The sequence below is a fragment of the Lolium perenne genome, chromosome 6 (genome assembly GCF_019359855.2).
Source record: "Lolium perenne isolate Kyuss_39 chromosome 6, Kyuss_2.0, whole genome shotgun sequence".
NCBI classification, from domain to species: domain Eukaryota; kingdom Viridiplantae; phylum Streptophyta; class Magnoliopsida; order Poales; family Poaceae; genus Lolium; species Lolium perenne.
The window spans coordinates 242,889,623-242,913,806 of record NC_067249.2 but is presented as its reverse complement, the minus strand read 5'-3'; the positions used below and the strand labels follow the sequence as shown (position 1 = coordinate 242,913,806).

At 42.4% G+C, this 24,184-nt stretch overlaps 1 protein-coding gene and 1 long non-coding RNA gene across 3 annotated transcripts; one reads left to right on the top strand and one right to left on the bottom strand.

Annotated features, from left to right (window-relative positions):
* Window positions 1-1,204: 1,204 nt before the first annotated feature.
* LOC127305673 (alpha-aminoadipic semialdehyde synthase) lies at window positions 1,205-12,036 on the bottom strand. Its single transcript, XM_051336183.2, has 26 exons — window positions 11,890-12,036; window positions 10,712-10,785; window positions 10,354-10,617; window positions 10,165-10,251; window positions 9,942-10,071; window positions 9,546-9,719; window positions 9,246-9,325; window positions 8,956-9,072; window positions 8,417-8,492; window positions 7,947-8,118; window positions 7,640-7,736; window positions 7,380-7,543; window positions 6,676-6,730; window positions 6,377-6,517; window positions 5,029-5,340; window positions 4,778-4,858; window positions 4,390-4,455; window positions 4,190-4,307; window positions 3,821-3,950; window positions 3,621-3,700; window positions 2,966-3,124; window positions 2,631-2,889; window positions 2,310-2,418; window positions 1,698-1,859; window positions 1,541-1,610; window positions 1,205-1,423 (listed from the first exon to the last, which is right to left on the bottom strand). Exons 2-26 carry the CDS (start codon window positions 10,730-10,732, stop codon window positions 1,368-1,370), a joined length of 3,180 nt encoding a protein of 1,059 aa, XP_051192143.1. The 5' UTR covers window positions 10,733-10,785; window positions 11,890-12,036; the 3' UTR covers window positions 1,205-1,367.
* Window positions 1,358-7,424, top strand: LOC127305674 (uncharacterized). Of its 2 annotated transcripts, XR_007854063.2 has the most exons (4): window positions 1,358-1,495; window positions 1,664-1,877; window positions 5,702-5,933; window positions 7,287-7,424. It is a non-coding gene; the product is annotated as an uncharacterized lncRNA (long non-coding RNA). The 2 variants fall into 2 exon arrangements; XR_007854062.2 differs by lacking the exon at window positions 7,287-7,424 and having other exon boundaries at window positions 5,702-6,377.
* Window positions 12,037-24,184: the final 12,148 nt, after the last annotated feature.

Here is a 24,184-nt window from a genome sequence, read left to right as displayed (position 1 = left end):
CACGAGGTCGCCATCGACGAAGAAGACGTACCGCGGCGCGCCGCCGCCGCTCCTCCTCTGCAACCTTGGATCGGAAGGAGTCCCCAGGCGGACGGGAAGTCGACAGAACTCGGCTCGACAAAGCCTCCACCTCGCAACGTCGTCACCCTCGAACTGGTCGCCATCACCATCACCATCGATCCCTTCAAGCCGAAGTCGCTGCTGCTCGAACTTCGGTGCGGAGAAGAAGCGCAACACAGCTCTACCGAGGTGTGAGCGCCACAGAGGAGGCAGATCCATGGCCGCGCTCCGCGGAGCACCACCACCGGAGGAGATCTCCGCCTCCATAAAATGTCGGACCAGTCGCGCCATCCCCGACGTCGCCGGCAGACAACCCACTCAACCCTAGACTATGTACATGCGAGATCCGGGGTTTCCCTACCCTCCCGCTGTCGGAGCGGCCGGCAGAGGGAGGGGAAACCAGCAGATCGATGCCGGCGAGCTGGATCGAACGGAGGAGTGAAAAAGTCGCCTCTCCTACGGCAGCGGGGGAGAGAGCCGGGTCCAAGGTTCCTAAAAAAGACAAATCTAACTATGAATAGTGTCCGTTGAATAGTAGTATTTCACACTATTCACACCCAAATTTCTTATTTTTGGTTCTCTAAGTGTATGTGGACTTTGAAGCTGCAAATTTTTGGCCTTGCATATGAAAAAGAGATGTGTTTTTTTTTTCACAATATTTGAACAGGTTTTTTTTTTTTTTCTCATAGATCCTATCTAAAAACTGATCCTACCCAAGTCTTTCCCACCCACGGCCGGCGGCGCTACCGCGCCGTCTCGCCGCACCGCCCTGAATGACCGCCACCACCACCGGTCCGGCCGCCGCCCAGGCCCTCCCTCTAAGCCAGACGAGCACTGGCAATCTCCTCGCCGGCATGCTCCCCCAACCCACCCCCTAAGTTCATTTCTCGCCTTCGGTTCGGACCAGCCCCCCCTCCCCCCACATCGCCGTCGCCACCGCGGCCCGCCACGTCTTCGCAGGCTCCGGATCAGCTCTGACCAGGCGGCGGCGTTTCTCCTGCCTCCGATGACCTCCACCACCGTATTTCCTCAATCGGCCGTCGCTGGCACATGCTCGTGCGTCACAAGATAGGAAGAAGAAGACAGGTGACTGCAATTTCAGAAAATTCCAGTCGCCTATGATATTTCGCCAGTACGGAGGAAGTTCCCAAACTGAACCAATCAGTTTATTGATATATACACCTAATACATATGGACATACACATACAGTTCATTACATAGAACAGCGACGAATCATCATTTTATTTACTGACTGCCTCTCTTGAGCAGCATATGTATTATGTAGTCAGAGAATTCTCATCCCATCCTCAAGTCTCCACTCTCTCAATCAGCTTGATGCCAGACGCCTCCAGGATCTCCAACGCTTCACAGATGCAAAGACACAGGTCAGAATGCTGGAATCATAGGCAACATACCTCATTCATAAACTTTAGTCGTAAGCATCACTAGCATTCTAATTTTTTCTTGGTTCTGCCCTCACCTGGGATGTAGATTTCCGGTTCCAGGGGCCGGATCACACCTTTCCTCTGGACCTTGTTCTGGAGCAACAGCTGCAACAAGAGATGGTGATGAATTAACGCATGTTAATTTATTTCCGATGCAGGTGTGTACGTGTGATGCGGTTGAAGGTGCAGTACCAGGGCTCCTATCGCTGCCGGTACCCCGACGGTCAGGGCCATGGCGGTGGTGGACCTGCCATTCTCGGACTTTCCGAACTCCAGCAGCGTCGCTTGGTGCTTCTCGGCGGGTCGCCCGTCGGGGTACTCCACCTCGACTTCATGGTGGAGCAGTACCATGTCCTGAATTATGAGAGCAAAGTAAGTGTTTAGTGCGTCTAAATATGCTGGTCCAAGTGAGCCAGCTTTTTAAACCTGTTCTCCGAGCCTGCTGGAAATGGTTAATGAGATATGGCGTTGGAAATAAATGTGAAATATAGAAGTTTAGGTTGGCCATTAAACTGTCAGTCTACTACAACACTAATAAGTGGCCAATAATGTGTCTCTGTGTGGAATTTGGTGCTAAAAAATGCGCACTTGATTATGCCAAAAATGAAAGATGAAATTATTAGTCATGAGATATTGCCTCCTATGCAACATTCTGAGGTTCTTTTTCTCTGACAAGAAAACAGAGGTCACAGAGAGTTCAGAAAAGATAGTACTGCATCCGTGATATGTTCTCTTCTACAAATAATTTCAACAGCTTTATGCAATACACGAGATATTACGAAAATGTACGATAATAAGACTCACCTGCTCATCGTGGCCATAGGCCATTCTCTGTTCCATTCGTTGGGAAATAACACTCAGTGCACTTGTACAATCCTTAGGAATCTCTGTCTCCTCATGCAGTCCCAGGAACCTAGCAGGTGTAAGACCGATTATGTGATTTTGTCAGTTTAACACAGAATTTAAGAAGAAATACTGTTTGTTCCTAACATACTCTTAAATTGTTGCTTGCATAATAGTCATGACATATATAATAGCTGAGATGATTAAACTGGTACTGAAGTAGTTTGTAGAAGAGATGAAATTTGGAAATAATGTGATAAAGCATATGAATGAGAAACTGACTTGATGGTTTTGAGTATCTTGAAAGCTAGTTCCTTTTCTTTGCAATGCCCAAGCATCATGAGTCTGGAAATCACTTCATCATCATGTCCTCTAGATTCTTCGCCATTTACCTTTGTGTTAGGTGGGGAGATATCATTGACATTAAGGAGTTCACTGAGAAATGTCCTATATGTTGGGCGATTAGTTTCTTCTAGCAGTGGATGATTTGTAGCATCAAAAAACCCAATTTTCGCCAGGATAGCCATGATCTCACTAAATCCTGTGCAAATGCAACAAAAATATTACTCACTGCAAAAAGAAAGACTCGGTAAAAGAAAAGGTACATCAACACTTACCTTCATAACGAAGAGTGGACCTATATACAGTAGATGCTTCTTTAGAAATCCCATACAGGTCTCCATACATCAAGGAATTCCTATTCGGCAAGTGTTCCAGAGCAAAAGCTGGAAGCTCCGGCAGTCTGATCCTCTTTGCTGACTCATATAATTTGCTACCTATGGAAGTGGTAAGTAGATGATATCAACATATAAAGTAGGTAATAATTGAACCTTTCTTCCCACAAAATAAACAGACCCCTGTTCCTGGTATTTATATGCACTTTTATATCACTAGACATTTGCACGCAGAACAGAACATTTATAGCTATTTCAATTCAAGTACATTACATGAAGTGAAAAGGGGATTGCAACTGTTTCATGTGTCCAGTGTGTAACAAATTTAATGTACGCACTGAGAAAATTAGCTTGGCACCATTGTCAAGATGTACGCTTGGGAAAATACCACCACATGTGAGGCTGATAGGTGGGCTCTGGGGCCACATGTCACACAGCTATGGTGTTTTCTAAGTCGAGGGATTTTCCCAACGGTAGGTGTGCAATTCACCCAATGGATTAAGGGTTAGTCTTTGGTATAGTATGGTTCCATCAGTGATCAGATATTAAAATGTGCTCCTTTTCTGTGGCCAATTGATGAGATATGGGCCTAACTTACCATCAACATGGATGATCTCTCCAAGGAATTTGTAGACAGCAGGATTTCTTCCAGCTCGAATGGCACCTGCTGGACTCCAACTAAGAAAGAGGAAAATAACCATGATTGTTTCTGGTAAAATTTGTTGCATGTATCAGAACCACAAGCTCCAGACGTGGAGACCTTGCTACATGCTAGTCACTAAAGAAAATTGAATTTACCTGAACTTATAGGCCAGTGGATTGTTTGCGGCAGCTGGAGATGGAAGTCCACCACAGAAAGATGTAAATGCCTTTATTTGCCCCTTCTGAGCATGTGCCTCATCAATCATTTTCATAGACAACATGTGATCTGTGTACAGAAAATATATTTACAAATTGTTCCAACATGGAAAGTTGCTCCATGAAAAAAGACCATTTTCTTCATCACATAATACTCAATGGATTTTTTTAGCATGCCTTATTGTCATTCATATATTGAATTGCATGCACCAAAAAATGGTGGCCATATTATTTCAACAGTTAACTTGAGTACAGTGTGGAAGCACATCATTGCCATTATATATGCTGGCCATTATATTTAGGAAGTACCTATGCCTGGATCAAGGCCCATTTCGCAGAGTATAGTTACACCTGCTCCTTGTGCAGCTTGCTCCAACTTTGACATGGAATCATCAACATAGCTTGCTGTGACCAGGTGCTTCTTGAGCTATCATAGAGAAATGTAACTCAATCAGCTGAAGCAATTGATCCTCATTTTCCATATAGCACCCGTAGTGGTTTAAGTTTACCTCAATGCATACTCTTGCAATGGCAGCATGAAAACTAGCAGGCAGCAAGCTAACTACAACTTCAACCTGTAAGAGCAGCTCAGATCATTAATTTCTTAATCCGCCTGTAAGTTAGTGCAGCAGCTACTAAAAATCTTTTGACAAGAAAGAGTAGAAATCCATATCCTAAACTGCAAGATTTAAATACTGTACAAGAAAAATCAACCATAGGAACTGAAACAAAGTAAGGCGGGGTTTCGCCAACGTTTTCACGGTAAAAAAAAAAGTAAGGCCAACATAATTAGGGTATTTTTATTTGTGACACAAGTCTCGCCTCTTATGCTCATAACTACAGTACCATCAAAAGTAGCACCTGTTCACAGAAGAATTAAATATCAGAGTAAGATACCTGTGAAACAAGGTTTGAAAGACTTCCAATATCTGAAACATCAAGCTGAGCTGCTGTTGCATTCTTTATCCCGTCAATTGTCTGCATGCAGAGAAACAAAAACACGAGATAAGTAGCGGATTAGTGGTTGCATTATGCAATTAATTATTCACATATTATTAGTATCAACAAACATGTTAAAAGCAACACACAATTTTTCCAAATTAAGGTTTGCATGAGAACTAAGGAGCCCACTGTACAACGAGACTCACCTCTTCTGCATCTTTTTGATACAAAGATGCCACTATAACATGAACTTGGTCAGTTTTATAGTCATTACAACCATTGATGTCAATATTTCGATAAGATGATAGAAACTCAGCAGCTGGGCGACAAACTCTTCCAGCTCCAAGAATCAAAACCTTTGGTCCTACTTTATCCATGCTGTCATCAATTCTGCGTTCGCTGACTCTTCCTATCTTCAGAGATATCTCGGTTGCATTAGGATCTCCACGATGTGCATTGGCTATAGAAGTCAAGGAATCGATAATCTTGTCTAATGTAGCAGTCTCATCTGCTCCTACCTGTAAAAAGGAACACGTGTCAGATGTTTGAGAAAAAAAACAAATAAAGGGCATTCATTAGTGAGGGATGCTAAAGGTAAAATAAATCTGTATCTTTTTTGATCTAACATTCAGGTAGTTTATATGATGTAGCAGAGCATTTAGGGACCTAATTTTTTTTCCGAGGAAGACTTCCTGATTTTTTTAAAGGAACACTTTCAATATGTTCATAAAATAGCTGACATATTTGAAAATCTAGAGCAGTGGATGGGAATCTGTGCGCATCAACAAGGATGCTTAAGAATCAAAGGAATAATTGCCAAAAGAAATAAGAATGCTCCAAGAAATAGTGCCCTTATGTTTCTTCCTTGAATCACTACAGGAGCAACGGCAGCAAGATACTTAAAACACTAGCATACCAGAGAGCAATGCCCAAAAATCGTTGAAAGGAGCGCAGTTCTAAAAGAAAAAGGGAAGGAAGAGAAGCACATACTGATTGATGGCAGTCCAGAGTTCCAGTTAGTCGAAGTGGAAGCTGGGCAGACTGGTACGCTAAGGGGACTGGAGTCTGAACTTTATAACCTACTCAATGATTGAGTGGAAATATCTAAAGGGTATGATCTTGCTTTTGCAATAGACGTACTGATCTGTCCTTCTTGTTTTTGTTTTTTTCTTTGGGGGGGTGGTAGACTGATAGGGATGGGTGGTGGTGGGCTAGAAGCTACGTACCAGATCCAAATCTTCCATCAGATGATCTTGGACAATTTGGATTCTATTTACATCATTATGTTCAGTAATGGACAAAATGACCATGAGCAGTTACCATGCATCACTAGCAGTTTGGCATGGCCAGCACACTTTTCCTAATTATGTGACTACTGACAAAATGGAACATCTTGTTTTAGACGATTTAGCTTTCTTGACTATAAATCTTTTGATGCGTTCTTGCAAAAAATTGCTCTAAAGAGCAAAATGTTAATTACCAAACAAGATACAACATGCTGTATTTAGTTTGTACTGAAAATATTTTGCATCAATAAGAACTTTTATTTCTTACTTCAAGCTCTGAGTAGGACATATCGTCAATGCTTTGTCCAACATCACACTTAACCAAGTGAAAAGAACCCCCCGCTGTTTCAATAATGTCCAAAGCTTCATTTATAAGGAATTTATCAAAGAGGTGGCCACTGAGGGATACCTGTTCGATTAATCGACAACTTGTTAGAGAGATCAACTGAGAATTATTTCAGTATAGAGCATACGCAAATTACAAACTATATATATATACATAATATATAAGCGCAGTTTGGGTTAGCTCATAAGTACACCAGAATACTTGGAAATTATATTTCTAACCAGGTGGGTGTACTTCTTATCAGGCAGTGAATTTGCTGGAGCTGGTGACATTTCTCTGCAGAAGAACAAACATAATGTTTAGAATAACACTATGGACCACTTAAATAATAAATATGCTTGGAGCTAGTAAGTATCAGTGATAACCAAATACTAGTATGTGGTAATGTCAAACAGTTAAACAGAACACATAACAGATACTACCTCCATCCCAAGGCTTAAGGCCTATATTTTTTTTCAGAAAGTCAAACTATGTTAAGTTTGACTAAGTTTTTATAAAAAATCATTAACATGTCAAATACAAAATTAATATTATTAGATAGATAATGAAATATATTTTCATGTGCTATCAACAAAATATCATATTTATTGATAGATTATTCTAAAATTTTGGTCAAACTTTACTTGCTTTGACTTTTCCAAAAAGATATAAGCGTTAAGCCTTGGGATGGAGGTAGTACAAAAGAATACCATTTTTTTGAAAATATTCTAACACACGCTAGTGAGAAGGATAGGCGAACTGTTTCAGATTGGAACTATATATCGGTTTTTGGTATGAAACATATATTTCAATAAGATAAGGTATTTAGTTCCTTTTGTAATTTATTTTCTAGGAGCTCAAGGACTCGAGGAACAAGGGAAACGCATGTCCTGCAAGCTATGGCAAAGGACTATGATGGTGACAATGAGAAATATTTGAAACTTACATCATAGTCTTTCTCATCCGAGGAATATATTCGTACAGAGGAGTGAGCTTGCCAGAATATGAAATGCAGGCTCTTCTCAAGTGGGACGGTAGCTCCAATAATCCCTTAGTTGAGGCCAAGCTAGTAACAAATCTAGATAATATGTCTCCAAAATGCTGGGAGGCCTACAGAGTTTGATTACAGTAGAGTAGGAGTCATCTCATTGCAACAAATTGAACTTCAACGAGGATAGCTTTATTTGTTTTATATGAATCTCTCACCTCTCTAGAAAACTCTGTAGGGAGAATGTCGACAGCTAAGCAGATCACACCATCGCCTTCCATATCATCATGGCATAAATTAGTTGAAGGATCGTACCTAGATTTGCATATCCAGTAATTTGTCAAAATCTCAGTGCGGAAGAAAAGCTAATAATTATGAAGAAGTAGCAACCAAGTAATACTATTTATCGGAGACGGTTTTACCTATCTTAGAAAGTAAACAGAAGATCACACACAATTTACATTTATGCATCTGTGATGAACATCCAGAATAAGTATATGAAGCAGAAGAGGAGGAACGCATTACCTGAAGAAAGGACTCTCTATTGATGTACTCTTATTCACAAATTCTATGGAACCTCCAATGTCACAAGTTATATCGCAAATGCCAACCAAAGGGCATCCATTTTTCATCAGTTGTTGTAACTGTTCAGTGCTCAATAGCCGTGGAAACCTCCTTTCCCAGTACATACAGTTAACTGCAGAAATCCGCAACCAGCACCTCATTACATTAGTAACTTTTATCAATGCCAGCATCAGTTATAGTTTAAACTACTCCCTCCGGTCTATATAAGTGTCAGGACTTTAGTACAAAGTTGTACTGTCTTTGTACTGAATCCCCGACACCTATTGTGGATCGGAGGGAGTACCAAGTTGTACTTACTGATTTTTTTGAATTAAACTAAATAGATGGTGGCGGTTCTATGGTTGAGACTTGTTTTACAGATTGTGCCAGATACAGAGTATAAAATGTAAACAATGAGCTACAGATCATACCAATGGCAGATGCATATGGAGCAACCCTTTCATGGAAAACAGGGTTGTAGTGTTCCGGGTGAGCATAATAGTCATCCTACAGATGATGTCAATAAAAAAGTTCTTACAGTTAGGCTATGGAAAAGTGAGGGAATGCTAAAGATATATGTATAATGAAACTAAAGAGCTGGAGAATGTGTATGGTTAACATTTTAATACAAATTTACTTAGAGAAGCTAAAATGATCACCAGTGCCTGAGAGAAGCTAAAATGACCACCAGTGCATTGGTGAGTAGGATTAGAAATACAAGGGCATTATCAATGTAATGTGAACTGACATGCAAAACATTTTAACATCCCTGTGTAGCAAATTAGTTGAACGAATTGATGACATTAAGACAAAAAAATGTATTCTAAGAGAAGGGGGATTTTGTTATGACATGATAAAATTTGATTATCATGTAGACCTTGATATATGGCAATGTAATTATACTTGAGCATTCCCTATTAGGCACTAAAAAATAAACTTATATTTGATAAATTCAATAAATGTGCATTACTTTGTCGAAACATTTGCTGGGATCCTTGGGTGAGACCATGTCCCTAGATGTGATAACACATCCATATAGTTGGAATGCTCTCCTGGTTGACTGATAATGTGGTGACAGACTCTTGCCCTGTATAATTTGAGAAATAGCGCAAACTTAGTTATATTAAGAAACTATACCTACAAATAATATCAGATGCATGTCTTCCATGGGTACTTCAATGAAGACAAAAAGAAGCTTACAAAAGCATTAGCTCACTTAAACACTTGGATGTGAAACTTCTAAGATAAAAAGAGTAATACCGCAGAAATCTCAGGAAGTTTTTCAGCACCAACAAAGGTATGGGGCAATAGCTTGAATATCTCTTGTGCGCCCTGAGAAACTGTTCCATATGAAGTTATATATGCGAGACGTTAGTGTGCTGTTATCAATAACCTACCTAAAACAATACAACTTGAGATTTTAATTTTAAAATTTGAAGGCAATGTTTTTTTATTAAGACCCATTTTTCATCTATGTTTATTCCTTGCACTGTATTTGTATAAATGGCTTCTTATTACTAGAATCGACCAAATAAAAGAGAAAGTTAACATTAGAATTACCATTTCCAGTTCCGGTGAACACAAATATTATTGGAAGAATTCCAGATGGAAGTCCGAATGTTGCTATCTCTTCACCAACGGCAATGACTGCAGCCTTGGCTGCAGCGAGCGAAGGATACATATGGGACTGCCCCAGAGAGAGAAAAGGGGTTGAGTACCCAAGGCTCAAATATCCTAAAATTCCAAGTGAAATACTTTAGCTGAATGCATAATCAACAATTCAACATCACTAAATTGTTAAGATATGTAATATGAACTAGTAATTCACTTAGGCATGAAGAATTGCTTGTGAAAAAACAAATTGCCCTTCATTACAAGTCCAGATAGCAAATCATAGCATCACATGCATAATAATGTCAGGTCAATACATGAACTGAGAAATGACGGTGTTCTTACGCCGTCCAAGACCGTGCAAGAAGTCTATCAGCCCAGCTCTTCCAGCAAATTTTCCAAACGCTATCAACCGTTTCCCATTCTCGTCAACAATTAGCTCGTAATCAAACAAGGACACTCTTTCTTGGAGGATCTGAAAATATGAAGTAACAATTTAGTGCATAGCAACATAACAAACGCATATCATCTCCTCTGCAGAAATGTTTATGCTCGATATGGTAGCTACCTTATCTAATAGAGGCATATTTTCTTTCTGGGCCTTGTGAGTATGTGAGAAGAACGCATATGCTCTATCTGGAAGAATCATCTCCAACTGCAAGGAAACACACCTCAAGAAGTTTTCATAATCATGATACCGTCATAGACTACAAATCAAAATCGACTGGAGCATCTACTTAATGGTTTATACTATTACCTTCGGTTGCTTGATGCCTATGATAAGACCACACTCTGATAGGTCGTCTGAAATCTCGCACCCAGCATCCTCGTACTGACCATCATGGTGAATCCTCTTTGTGCTTGGCTGCACGATGATTCGATTTACGCCACTCGTGCTCCTGCCCCCTCCGAGCACAAGACGCGCACAATGGGAAGGAGTTAATGGTGCCCTCCTCTCCCACATATTAACAGTCTCAGCGAGAATACCGACAACTCCATTGCCCACCAAGCTGTCATTTCTCTGTGAGTGAAAATGAATGAACATGCTCTCAATGTTAACGAATCAGCTACCAGAAACCAAACAATTTAATAACCAACGGGGTTGAGTAACGCACTTCAGTTCTCTCGGACCCCATAGATGATGGGCGGAATCAAGGCGCCAGGATGGAGAACCTGTTACCTGCTATTCCTGAAAATGAAATGAACGACTGAATCAGGTTAACACAGTTGCCAAAAAGTTATCACAGTTAAGTCTTCTATCATACGGATAGGATTCACAACAAAGATCGCATGACAGCGCAGCGGTAGAGAACTAGAGACCGTTATTTGGTCAGTTTTTTTTTTCTCAAACATATTTACAGTCTTCATCTTCAGAATAAAAGGTGCTTCTGTTTATTTGGCCAGAAAAAGAACATGGTAAGTAACTGGGCGCTCCCTGTCAATTGGAAAGTGCTGTTGACTTTTATAAAAGAAGAAGAAAACTCCATAAAGGAAAAGCCATTGGTGGATGGTCATTGGGTTGCAAAGGAGTAGTCGCCTGATGATACTACACAGACGGTACATAATCTAATCACCCAGACTAAAAGTAAAACAAACCCATCAGCTAGGTACAAACCCATTCCATGGTCATGCTGGATGTATTGTCCAATCAAGCAATCAAAGGTCAAAATCAAGGCAACACCCTCCTCAAAAAATACTACTAGCGCTCTTCTTTTCCATCCCAACACGACTGAAATTTGAGCCTGAATTTTGATCGAACTGGCAGCATATCAGTCATTTTCAGACAGTCCCGCCGCCCGGCCCGTGGAGCCTGGGCTCCAGTGACACGCACGCATGTAGCCAGCCACGAGCTGACGCTGACACGCACGTACTAGCTAGTGTGCACACACTACCCTTTTGTCCGTGACTTCGCCGATCACAGCTCACAACCACTGGTGAACGTCACACTTGTCCTGGGGTTTCTCTAGCTAGCGTGTTTGTTTGCCACACAGACACGCCACTCGTGAGTTGAGCGCTCGCGCCGCGCGTGGCACGTGCCATGCCATCGACCGACGAGAGCAAATGCCGTCGGCGCAAAGGACCCCGCCGCTCGCTGCCCCCGGCCAGCTGACCGGTACCAGCCCGGACCGGCGGCGCTTGCTCTGAAGCCCGCAATTCGAGACGTAAACTCACGCCTACCCACGCCGCAACCACAAGCAAGCCGATCAAAATTGAACTAAGGAAGGGGAGAGGGGCAACCCAAAATAAATAAAAAGCTTCGCTGGTTTGGCCGTCCGTGCATGCTCGTGCGTACCTGTGATTGCGGCGGAGCGGAGATCACGGCGAGGACGGAAGTGGAGAATGGCAGGAATGGAGCGCGGAGGCAGGGGGTGGTACATATACCGATGGAGAGGAGAGGGAGCAAGGTGGCCCGTAGTAGAGCAGCACGATTTGGATACGAATAGCTGAGGATTTGGGTTCAGTAGGTGGGGGCAGGGCACTAACACGAGGATGGATGGCGACGTGCCGACGGCGACGGCGACGGCGACGGCGGGCAACCGGAACTAGAGCTGAGCTCGGGAGGTAGGAGAGGGGGAGCGACGGAGAGACACGATGGGCAGGCTGCAGAGTATGTGCGGTGGACTCACGAAGCAGATGGCGAGTACGTGCTTCTTGAGCTGAAACGGCAGCGTGCTTTTCTTTTCGGTGCAGTGTGTGTTTTGTTAGGGGTGGAATGCTTTTGGTTGATTGCGGTGTACTGTGTGTGTTCTTCTATGGGTGTCACTTCAGTTGGCTCAAGTCCTACGCAGCCCTTTATTTTAAAACATTTATAATTCGTATTTTAGCTTTTTTTAAATCTGATACAATTTTCCGAAGGTAGCCATTAATGTATACTACAAACATGTAAAATCTTATTACAAACTCATTTATATTCTATCCTACACAAAATGGGCAAAATCTAACAGATTTTATGCTAGTGATTATTTAGATTTTACAAGTTTGTAGTGTACATCATTGGCTGCCTCGACGTTTTTTTTCTAGATTTTTTTGAAACTTTAAAATACGAATTTGAATGTTTGAAAATAAAGAGTTACATGCAGTTTGGCCTCCATTTGTCCACTTCCAAAAGCTCTGGCCATATATGGCTTAATTTCATGGGAACCCGGGACAAAATATTGTTTCGGTCATTCTTCTAAGCTTCTAAGCGTAGTGGTATATCATCATCATCATATAATTAAGAGATCATTTTCTTACCAATGATTAGGAGCATTCATGAGGCTTGTTTGACACCAATGATAACATGCTAGATCATCCCGCTTAATTTTAGCATGCCTCGGGATATCAGACGAGCAATAGAGAAAATCCTAATCCATGCCATTTTTTATCCCCTCTGTTTATAAATAAGAATAATTTTCAACTTTTCTCCGTAGTTAAACTTTTAAATTTAATAAATATATAGAAACTACTTACATACGCCCTTCATTTCTAGATATAAGGTGTATAGTTTTTTGAGAAAATACTCCAAAATATAAGGTGTATTGCCTTGGAAAACCTGTGTGGATATTTTTTTTAAGGGATTTTCTTGTGTTTTCTTATCTTTTGAAAGCTCCTCTATTTTATGATGTTAATTGTCCAAGATCAATCCTACCAAAACCTTGCGTAGTTTTCTCTTCATGTGTGTTTCTTAATTTTCATGCCAAAAGCTATACACCTTATATCTACGAACGTAGGGAGTATTAAAATCGAATTGATATATTATGAAATTACATTTTAAAATGGATCTATCAGTACTAATTAAGTATAGAAGCCGTTCCTACGTTTTTTTAAGACAAAATGTATAAGTACATTTTTTTTGAACAAGTATAAGTACATTTATTTGTGAACGGAGAAAGCATGAGATAAAGATTGTGTTGCTATATTAAATTCCATGACAAATGAAATTGGGGACCATATGGTACTTATAGTTGATAAAGAGAGATGATACATAGGTGTAGCCTTGTCAAGAGTTTGGTCTCACACACGAGTACAAGGCCAATAATACCATTAACATTAACTAGTATAGAAAAAAAAACTATTGAACTGATGAGGCAGTTAGTTCACCCAAAAGTTCAAATTACTAGAGAAGGCTGATAATATCTATATTTTAGCACGCTCTCTCACGTTAAGGTTGGACATATAGGTACAATGTAGCCAACTATATTTAGACTAATAATGCGTTGGCTAGGTCTTAAATATGCGACCACTTGACTATTGTACTATATTGAATTGGTAAGTTAGCCAGTTCACTTAAAGCTAGAACCGGTTGGAGAAGGTCTGATAATGTATACTATATTTTGAAGGAAAAAATGATTCTTCTTGTATGATACGACTAACCCTTCTAGTGCGTCGTTTTTATATGACACTAGTAGTATATAATGTGAAGTAGTAGGGAGAAAACGTTTTTCATCTATAGAGAGAGAGAGGGATCGAACGATTCCACTTTTATGATACGACTACCTCTTGAAGACTTGGAGTGGGCCATTTTCATATATGGCACTATTAGTAGTATACAACGACACGGGAAGATATCCGAGGTGACTTCCTTGCACAATTCACATGTTACATCCTGGTCAGAAGTAATAGCGGTCGCGGTCGTCAATGATAAGGGCATGTACAATAGTCTTATCTTAGTTTTATCTTAGGAATGCCACATAAGATAATTGCTGAGTTGGAGTAGAGAGAAACAAAAAAAAAAGATCTCTGCCTTCTCTTAGCTAAGAGATGATTCTTAGCATAATATGTCTCATCATATTTTTAGGAATACACGAGGCTAAAGATAAAACTAAAAAATAATCCATTGTATACCATGTTTTGTTGTCATATCAAAAGGTATAAGATAAGACCGTCTTATCAACCATTATACATGCTCTAACAAGGTTCGGCGCAATGATATACTATATCTGTTCCAAAATGTAAGACGATTTCGGAGGTAGTAGTACTTGATACATGACGAGTCAACTTGGCTTTTCACGGATACTCTCTCCATGCAACCAAACAGAAATGTAAGATATTTTAGCCATTTTATAAGTAAACTCACTTTTGTGTATATCTAGTCTATTTTCAGTGTGTAGGTTCACTCCTTTTAGTTTATATCTAATCTACTTCAAAAAATCTACAACATTTTACATTAGTGCACGAAGGGAGTAGTAGTTGCTGAATTGCACCGGTATGCCAACGCTAAAAGAAAAAAAAAACGAAAAAAAGAAAAGAATGACGTGGAGAGGTTGCCATTTCCTACTTTTTTCGTTGAGAATATATCCGATGAAAATCGATGAAGAAATTATTCAGTAGAAAGTGGTAAAATTCACGTAAAACCATGCTTAAAAGTTCTAAAAAATCCTCAAGAATATACATTAGGTTGGGAAGGTGGAGTTTTACAGACACATAAAGCTCAACTTTAAACTCAAAATTGTTAGAGGGCTATGAAAAAAATTGAGCAATGAATAGTACAAGGCCCCATCTCCAACGCGGTGACTCATCCCACGCCCGCGCGTCCCGGATGGGTTGAACCGAACAAAAACCCGGCCCAGCGTGCGGACCCATCCCAAAAACGGATGGCCGCAGCATCCGGGATGACCCAAAGCCGGCCCAAATCTGGGCCGAGTTTGCGTGGCCGTGGATGATGATCGCTGGCCCGCTCGCGTCCGCCCCTTGTCCGCCTATGGCCCGTGTGTCATAGGGAGATATCATCTTTTTCCATTAAAATTAGATATTACATATTTCTTAAATCTACCTACTACTAATAGTCTAGCTATGTACGGGGCCTGCAGCCTCGCCGGCGACTCGCTGCGGGGGTCGTGGATTTCACTCGACGCGGGCGGCCTGTACGCGCGAGGATTCCACTCCATCTTACCAGCTGGGTGGCTCGGCGGTGGCCCTCTTGCGGTGTTCCTTCGCGGTCGTCCTCCTCATTTCCGCCCGCGCAGCTTGGGCGCGCTCGCGCTCCGCCTCCAGCGGCAGCACCATCCGCTTCCCGCACAACTCGAGCTCCTGCGAGGCGGCGCGTTCCACAGCGGTCTGTGCCTCCAGGCGAACTCGGATGGCGGCCTGGGCCTCGCGGTTCTCCTCCCGGAGATGCATGCGCTCTTGGCGGCCGCGCTCCGCCGATGCAGCATCCTGCCGGGCGCGCCGCTTGATACGTCTCCAACGTATCTATAATTTCTTATGTTCCATGCTAGTTTTATGACAATACCTACATGTTTTATTCACACTTTATAATGTTTTAATGCATTTTCTGGGACTAACCTATTAACAAGATGCCACAGTGCCAGTTCTTGTTTTCTGCTGTTTTTGATTTCAGAAAAGTTAGTTTACAAATATTCTCGGAATTGGACGAAACAAAAGCCCACGGCCCTATTTTCCATGGAGGGTTCCAGAAGACCGAAGAAGAGTCGAGGAAGGCCAGCAGGGGGCGGGGGGGCCCACTGCCGCGCCGCCATGTGGGGAGGGAGCCCCCAGGCTCCCCCGACTCTGCCCCTTCGCCTATTTATTCCTTCGTCCGCGAAAACCCTAGCACCGAGAGCCAAAACACCAGAACAGTTCCAGAGACGCCACCGCCGTCAACCCTAACTCGGGGGGTTCAGAAGATCTCCTCCGACACCCTGCCGGAGAGGGGAATCATCACCGGAGGGCTCTACATCACCATGCCCGCCTCCGGACTGATGCGTGAGTAGTTCATCCTTGGACTATGGGTCCATAGCAGTAGCTAGATGGTTGTCTTCTCCTCTTGTGCCATCATGTTTAGATCTTGTGAGCTGCCTATCATGATCAAGATCATCTTATTGTAATGCTACATGTTGTGTTTGATGGGATCCGATGAATATGGAATACTATGTCAAGTAGATTATTGATCTATCATATATGTGTTGTTTATGATCTTGCATGATCTCCGTTGCTAGTAGAGGCTCTGGCCAAGTTGATACTTGTAACTCCAAGAGGGAGTATTTATGCTAGATAGTGGGTTCATGTCTCCATTAAATCTGGGGGAGTGACAGCAACCCCTAAGGTTGTGGATGTGCTGTTGCCACTAGGGATAAAACATCAATGCTTTGTCTAAGGATATTTGTATTGTTTATATTACACACAGTACTTAATGCAATTGTCTGTTATTTGCAACTTAATACTGGAAGGGGTGCGGATGCTAACCCGAATGTGGAGTTTTTAGGCATAGATGCATGCTGGATGGCGGTCTATGTTCTTTGTCGTAATGCCCTAAGTAAATCTCACAGTAGTCATCATGATATGTATGTGCATTGTTATGCCCTCTCTATTTGTCAATTGCCCAACTGTAATTTGTTTACCCAACATGTTATTTATCTTATTGGAGAGACACCACTAGTGAACTGTGGACCCCGGTCCATTCTTTTATATCTGAAATACAACCTACTGCAATCATTGTTCTCTTTTGTTTTCTGCAAGCAAACATCATTTTCCACACCATACGTTTAATCCTTTGTTTTCAGCAAGCCGGTGAGATTGACAACCTCACTGTTAAGTTGGGGCAAAGTAGTTTGATTGTGTTGTGCAGGTTCCACGTTGGCACTGGAATCCCTGGTGTTGCGCCGCACTACACTCCTTCACCAACAACCTTCTCGTGATCTTCATCTCCTACTGGTTCGATAACCTTGGTTTCTTACTGAGGGAAAACTCGCTGATGTACTCATCATACCTTCCTGTTGGGGTTCCCAACGGACGTGTGCTTTACCGTCACAAGCAGCTAATTTTCTGGCGCCGTTTCCGGGGAGATCAAGACACGCTGCAAGGGGAGTCTCTCACACCCAATCTCTTTACTTTGTTTATTATCTTGCTTTATTTTATTTTCTGTCTTGTTTGCTTTCTTTATATGAAAAATACAAAAAAAAATTAGTTACTCGTATTTACTTTATTTATCGGTTTACCCTTGTTTATTTCACCATGCTTCTCCCTAAGTTCACTTTGAAAGATATATCGGTAGGGAGTGGGTCTATCATTGGAAGAGATAATATAGAAGAATTTTTCAATCATGTTAGTAAGGTTGAAGATTTTGAAGATAGATCCTTGGTAGAACTTGCTCCTAATTATGAAATTGCTACTGCCTCTTTAGTGCACATGTTGGAAGCTAGATTTGTTAATCTTAATCCTATAATGCAACATATGTTTCTTACACTCCGTGATATAGAAGAAGGATAGAAGAAAGATTTTGTTTTAGAAACCCTTCTTAAAGAATTTGGTGATGTAGCTAGTGAAGCTAGGAAAATCTTTATTAAACATAAGATGCTTGGCTTTTATATCAATGTTGCAAATGTCCTTGAAAGGATGGAAAAAGATAGGCTAAAGTACACTAATGAAGCCAATTGTGAGGGGGGAGACTAAAGTACCAATATCTTATAAGCTCATAGGAATGCATGAGGCACTAGAAAAGAATTTTGATTGGATTGTTCCTGAAAATTTATTTGAGGAGGATAGTGAGCCTAAAAGTAATGGAAGAAGAGCTTCTGAAACTTACATAGATAAGATACAATGCATCGTTGAGAATACTCCCAACTCCTCTGTTGATGTTTCTTCTCTTGATGTTACTTGATTTTCACTTTCTGCGCCTAGCTGAAAGGCGTTAAAGAAAAGCGCTTATGAAAGACAACCCATTATTTTATTTCTGCAATTTTTGTTTTATTTTTTAGTCAAGGTGCTTGTTACTACTGTAGCAATACGTTTGTATCTTTATTTTCTTGCATTGTTGTGCCAAGTAAAGTCTTTGATAGAAAGTTGATACTAGATTTGGATTTCTGCGCAGAAACAGATTTTTAGCTGTCACGAATTTGAGTTTTTCTCTCTGTAGAAGAATCTAAAAATTCTGAAACAATTCACGAGTAGTCCTCAGATATGTACGAAACTTTCATTCAACTGGAGCTTTTCCATCTGAGCATGTTAAGTGCCTCAAAAAAATTCGTCTTTACAGACTGTTCTGTTTTTTACAGATTCTGCCTTTTATTTCGCATTGGCTCTTTTACTGTGTTTGAGTGGATTTCTTTGCTCCATTAAATTTCAGTAGTCTTGGGTAATGTCCAGAAGTGTTGGGAATGATTGTGTCCCTACTGAACATGTGAATTTTTGATTATGCACTAACCCTCTAATGAGATTGCTTTGAGTTTGGTGTGAAGGAAGTTTTCAAGGATCAAGAGAGGAGGATGATATAATATGATCAAGAAGAGTGAAAAGTATAAGCTTGGGGATGCCCCCGTGGTTCATCCCTGCATATTTCAAGAAGATTCAAGCGTCTAAGCTTGGGGATGTCCAAGGCATCCCCTTCTTCATCAACAACTTATCAGGTCACCTCTAGTGAAACTATATTTTAATTTCGTCACATCTTATGTGCTTTACTTGGAGCGTCTGTGTGCTTTTATTTTCGTTTTGTTATTTTCATTTTCTTAATAAATCGGATTCTAACATGCTTGTGTGGGAGTGAGACACGCTCCGCTTTTTCATTTGAACACTGGTGTTCTTTGTTTTACTTTTAATGTTCATGGCAAAAGCTGAAAGCCGCTGCACTTATTGCTATTTGGTTGGAAACAGAAAATGCTTCATGTGGTAGTTGGTATACTGTCTTGAATAATTTGATACTTGGCAATTGTTTTGAGCTCTCAAGTAGATCATGTTTAAGCTCTTGCATCATGTAGTTTAAACCTATTAGTGGAGAACTACCGTAGAGCTTGTTGAAATTTGGTTTGCATGATTGGTCTCTCTAAGATCTAGATATTTTCTGGTAAAAGTGTTTGAGCAACAAGGAAGACAGTGTAGAGTCTTATAATGCTTGCAATATGTTCTTATGTAAGTTTTGATGTACCGGTTTATACTTGTGTTTGCTTCAAACAACCTTGCTAGCCAAAGCCTTGTACTGAGAGGGAATGCTTCTCGTGCATCCAAAACCTTGAGCCAAAACCTATGCCATTTGTGTCCACCATAACTACCTACTACGTGGTATTTTTCTGCCATTCCAAGTAAATACTTCATGTGCTACCTTTAAACAATTCAAAACTTTATTACTCCTTATTTGTGTCAATGTTTTATAGCTCATGAGGAAGTATGTGGTGTTTTATCTTTCAATCTTGTTGGGCAGACTTTCACCAATGGACTAGTGGCATATACATCCGCTTATCCAATAATTTTGCAAAAAGAGCTGGCAACGGGGTGCCCAACCCCAATTAATTAACTTTCATTAATAATTCTCTTCACATGTTTTGCCCTGATTTATCAGTAAGCAACTTAATTTTGCAATAGACACTCCTCCATGGTATGTGAAATGTTGGAAGGCACCCGAGAATTCGGTTAGCCATGGCTTGTGAAAGCAAAAGGTTGGGAGGAGTGTCATCTATAAATAAAACTAAAATACATGTGTAAACAAAAGAGAAGAGGGATGATCTACCTTGTTGGTAGAGATAGATAACGTCCTTCATGGGAGCCGCTCTTTGAAAGTCTGTTTGACAAGGGGGTTAGAGTGCCCACTACCATTCGTTGACAACAACAAACACCTCTCAAAACTTTATTGTTATGCTCTCTATATGATTTCAAAAATTGAAAAGCTCTAGCACATGATTTAATCCCTGCTTCCCTCTGCGAAGGGCCTTTCTTTTACTTTATGTTGAGTCAGTTTACCTACTTCTTTCTATCTTAGAAGCAAACACTTGTGTCAACTGTGTGCATTGATTCTTACATGCTTGCTTATTTCACTTATTATATTACTTTGTGTTGACAATTATCCATGAGATATACATGTTAAAAGTTGAAAGCAATTGCTGAAACTTAAATCTTCCTTTGTGTTGCTTCAAAACCTTTCATTAAGAATCTATTGCTTTATGAGTTAACTCTTATGCAAGACTTTTTGATGCTTGTCTTGAAAGTACTATTCATGAAAAGTTTTTGCTATATGATTCAGTTGTTTAGTCATTATCTTTTTGTTAGCAAACTATAGACCATTGCTTTGAGTCGCTTCATTCATCTCATATGCTTTACAATAGTATTGATCAAGATTATGTTGGTAGCATGTCACTTCAGAAATTATTCTTTTTATCGTTTACCTACTCGAGAGCGAGTAGGAACTAAGCTTGAGGATGCTTGATACGTCTCCAACGTATCTATAATTTCTTATGTTCCATGCTAGTTTTATGACAATACCTACATGTTTTATTCACACTTTATAATGTTTTTATGCATTTTCTGGGACTAACCTATTAACAAGATGCCACAGTGTCAGTTCCTGTTTTCTGCTGTTTTTGATTTCAGAAAAGTTAGTTTACAAATATTCTCAGAATTGGACGAAACAAAAGCCCACGGCCCTATTTTCCACGGAGGGTTCCAGAAGACCGAAGAAGAGTCGAGGAAGGCCAGCAGGGGGCCCACACCATAGGGCGGCGCGGGGGGCCCCACTGCCGCGCCGCCATGTGGGGAGGGAGCCCCCTGGCTCCCCCGACTCTGCCCCTTCGCCTATTTATTCCTTCGTCCGCGAAAACCCTAGCACCGAGAGCCAAAACACCAGAACAGTTCCAGAGACGCCACCGCCGTCAACCCTAACTCGGGGGGTTCAGAAGATCTCCTCCGGCACCCTGCCGGAGAGGGGAATCATCACCGGAGGGCTCTACATCACCATGCCCGCCTCCGGACTGATGCGTGAGTAGTTCATCCTTGGACTATGGGTCCATAGCAGTAGCTAGATGGTTGTCTTCTCCTCTTGTGCCATCATGTTTAGATATTGTGAACTGCCTATCATGATCAAGATCATCTTATTGTAATGCTACATGTTGTGTTTGATAGGATCCGATGAATATGGAATACTATGTCAAGTTGATTATTGATCTATCATATATGTGTTGTTTATGATCTTGCATGATCTCCGTTGCTAGTAGAGGCTCTGGCCAAGTTGATACTTGTAACTCCAAGAGGGAGTATTTATGCTAGATAGTGGGTTCATGTCTCCATTGAATCTGGGGGAGTGACAGCAACCCCTAAGGTTGTGGATGTGCTGTTGCCACTAGGGATAAAACATTAATGTTTTGTCTAAGGATATTTGTATTGTTTACATTACATACAGTACTTAATGCAATTGTCTGTTGTTTGTAACTTAATACTGGAAGGGGTGCGGATGCTAACCCGAAGGTGGACCTTTTAGGCATAGATGCATGCTGGATGGCGGTCTATGTTCTTTGTCGTAATGCCCTAAGTAAATCTCACAGTAGTCATCATGATATGTATGTGCATTGTTATGATCTCTCTATTTGTCAATTGCCCAACTGTAATTTGTTTACCCAACATGTTATTTATCTTATTGGAGAGACACCACTAGTGAACTGTGGACCCCGGTCCATTCTTTTATATCTGAAATACAACCTACTGCAATTATTGTTCTTTTTTGTTTTCTGCAAGCAAACATCATTTTCCACACCATACGTTTAATCCTTTGTTTTCAGCAAGCCGGTGAGATTGACAACCTCACTGTTAAGTTGGGGCAAAGTAATTTGATTGTGTTGTGCAGGTTCCACGTTGGCACTGGAATCCCTGGTGTTGCGCCGCACTACACTCCGTCACCAACAACCTTCACGTGATCTTCATCTCCTACTGGTTCGATAACCTTGGTTTCTTACTGAGGGAAAACTCGCTGCTGTACTCATCATACCTTCCTCTTGGGGTTCCCAACGGACGTGTGCTTTGCCGTCATAAGCACCGCTCGGGCGAGGGCAGCTGGATGAGTTCGCGGGTTTCTCGCATAGCGAGGAGCTGGTTCTTTTGGCCGAGGAGGTCGCCTAAACGGCGGTGGCCGGCCCGCCAGGTGGCCTCGTGCTCCTTCGTCACGCACGTGAGGTCGGCGAGACGCTCCTCGATGGCGGCGTTGATGTTCGCCATCGCGAGGTCATCGAAGAAGTCCTCCGGGTCGACGGGCTCCTCCTCCGCGGCGGGCTCCGCCTCCTCCTCCGCGGCCTCGTACCAGCCGTCTGCGGCCTCGTGCCAGCCGTTCGCGGCCGCCTCCACCAGCTCCGCATCCTCTTCCTTCTTCGCCGCCCCCTCGGCCGCGACGCGGATGGCCTCGTCGTCGGCGACCCAACGCGCGTCCTACCGCTCCTCCTCCTCCATCCGCGGAACCTGGCCCGGGCAGCGAGGGAGAGCTTGGCCCACGTGGCCTGCAGGGAGCGCTGCATGGCGATGGAGGTGGAGATGGCGCCAGAGAAGGTAGAGGACGGAGAGCGGGTGTGAGTCTGCAAGGCTGGCGCCGTCTTTTATAGCCGGCGACTTTGGCGGGAAACTTGTGCGCGAGAGCGCTCCCATGACCTTTTCGCGCGCGCGGGAACCCTGGTGCGCGCGGGAACTTTCCGGCGCGTTCTCCCGCCCGCCATTGTTGTCATGTCGAGGCCTGCCATGACGCAACGCCACGCGTTGAAGATGAACCACGTGGCGCCTTTTTTGGTCGCCGTGTTGGGCGCAGCGTGCGACACGGACACGCAGACGCGGGCCGCTGTCCGGGTGTCCGTGCGGCCACCTAAACGGCCCAAAACGAACGGTCCAGCGCGTTTGGATCGCCGCGTTGGAGATGCCCTAAGTGGTACGTACTATCCATAACTATGAAATGAATCTGACCTGGAGCTTGGAAAATTGTGAAGCTAACCAGTCCTGTCAAGATGCCATGTTGACCGTCTAATGAAATTCCATGAAACTAGAAACCCAACGTCTATTTTTGCAAGGAAAAAGACTATATTTATTAATCATTAGTTTGATGGGTCCTTAGCTGAAACAGAAAGGACATGGAGGCAGCGAAAATACTGAGTAGAACACGGGTACAGACAGGCCGATATTTAGAAAAACTCATAAATCATAGATGGAGGTTTCAATTTTTTTTGGAATAAATCACGTGTGCAAGCATACTGCTTTGATACTTACTTCTGAAAAGGTTCAAATAAAATAAAATGGTATGTGGACTACAAACGAGAAGAGAAAATGGACCCTTCTATTGTTTGCATGGTACAAATCCGGGCCATTGCATTATTCCTTATATACTTAATACTTTGTTCTTTTACATCAGTTATGTACTTTCTAGTTTCATGCATACGTGTGGGTGGCACGAGTTTAGCCCCGATCTGGGTCCGTTTGGGCCTGGACAGGCAGGCTGTCTCCTTCTTTCTCCATCGGCGGCGCGGAGTTTCTCCATGGCTACCTCTGCATCACTGAGGATGGCCGGGTTCCGAAGTGGCGGTGTCCATCTCCTCCGCCGGAGGTGGTCAGCCTGAGGCATGATGAATCCATGGCGGTGGTGGTCTCCTCTTTCGCCGGAGGGGATTAGCTAGTTTGTGGCTATTTTGGCGGGTCTCGCGATCCGTCATCTAGTTCCCGACGGCGAGGCGTGGCTGCCGGTGAAAGCCGACCCTGACTTCGGTCATGGCGGACGATGGCAGCGTCTGTTCGTCGCTACCTTGTTGAATGCATTGTCTCTGTCGTCTGCGTTTTCTGCTCCCCTGGGCTGCTTCGGGGGAAACCCCAGATCCGGGTGTCTCGGATCGGACGATGGCGGCGCGCATCATCGTTCTACATGTTGGGGGCATTTTTTTTTTGAG

Excerpts from the sequence above, each read along its gene's own strand:
- LOC127305673 (XM_051336183.2), bottom strand. The coding sequence starts at position 10,732 with ATGGGGTCCGAGAGAACTGAA. Across the intron at positions 9,073-9,245 it reads AACTTCCTGAGATTTCTGCG|GGCAAGAGTCTGTCACCACA; the intron begins GTATTACTCTTT and ends CAAATTATACAG. Across the intron at positions 8,119-8,416 it reads TCCATATGCATCTGCCATTG|TTAACTGTATGTACTGGGAA; the intron begins GTATGATCTGTA and ends GGATTTCTGCAG.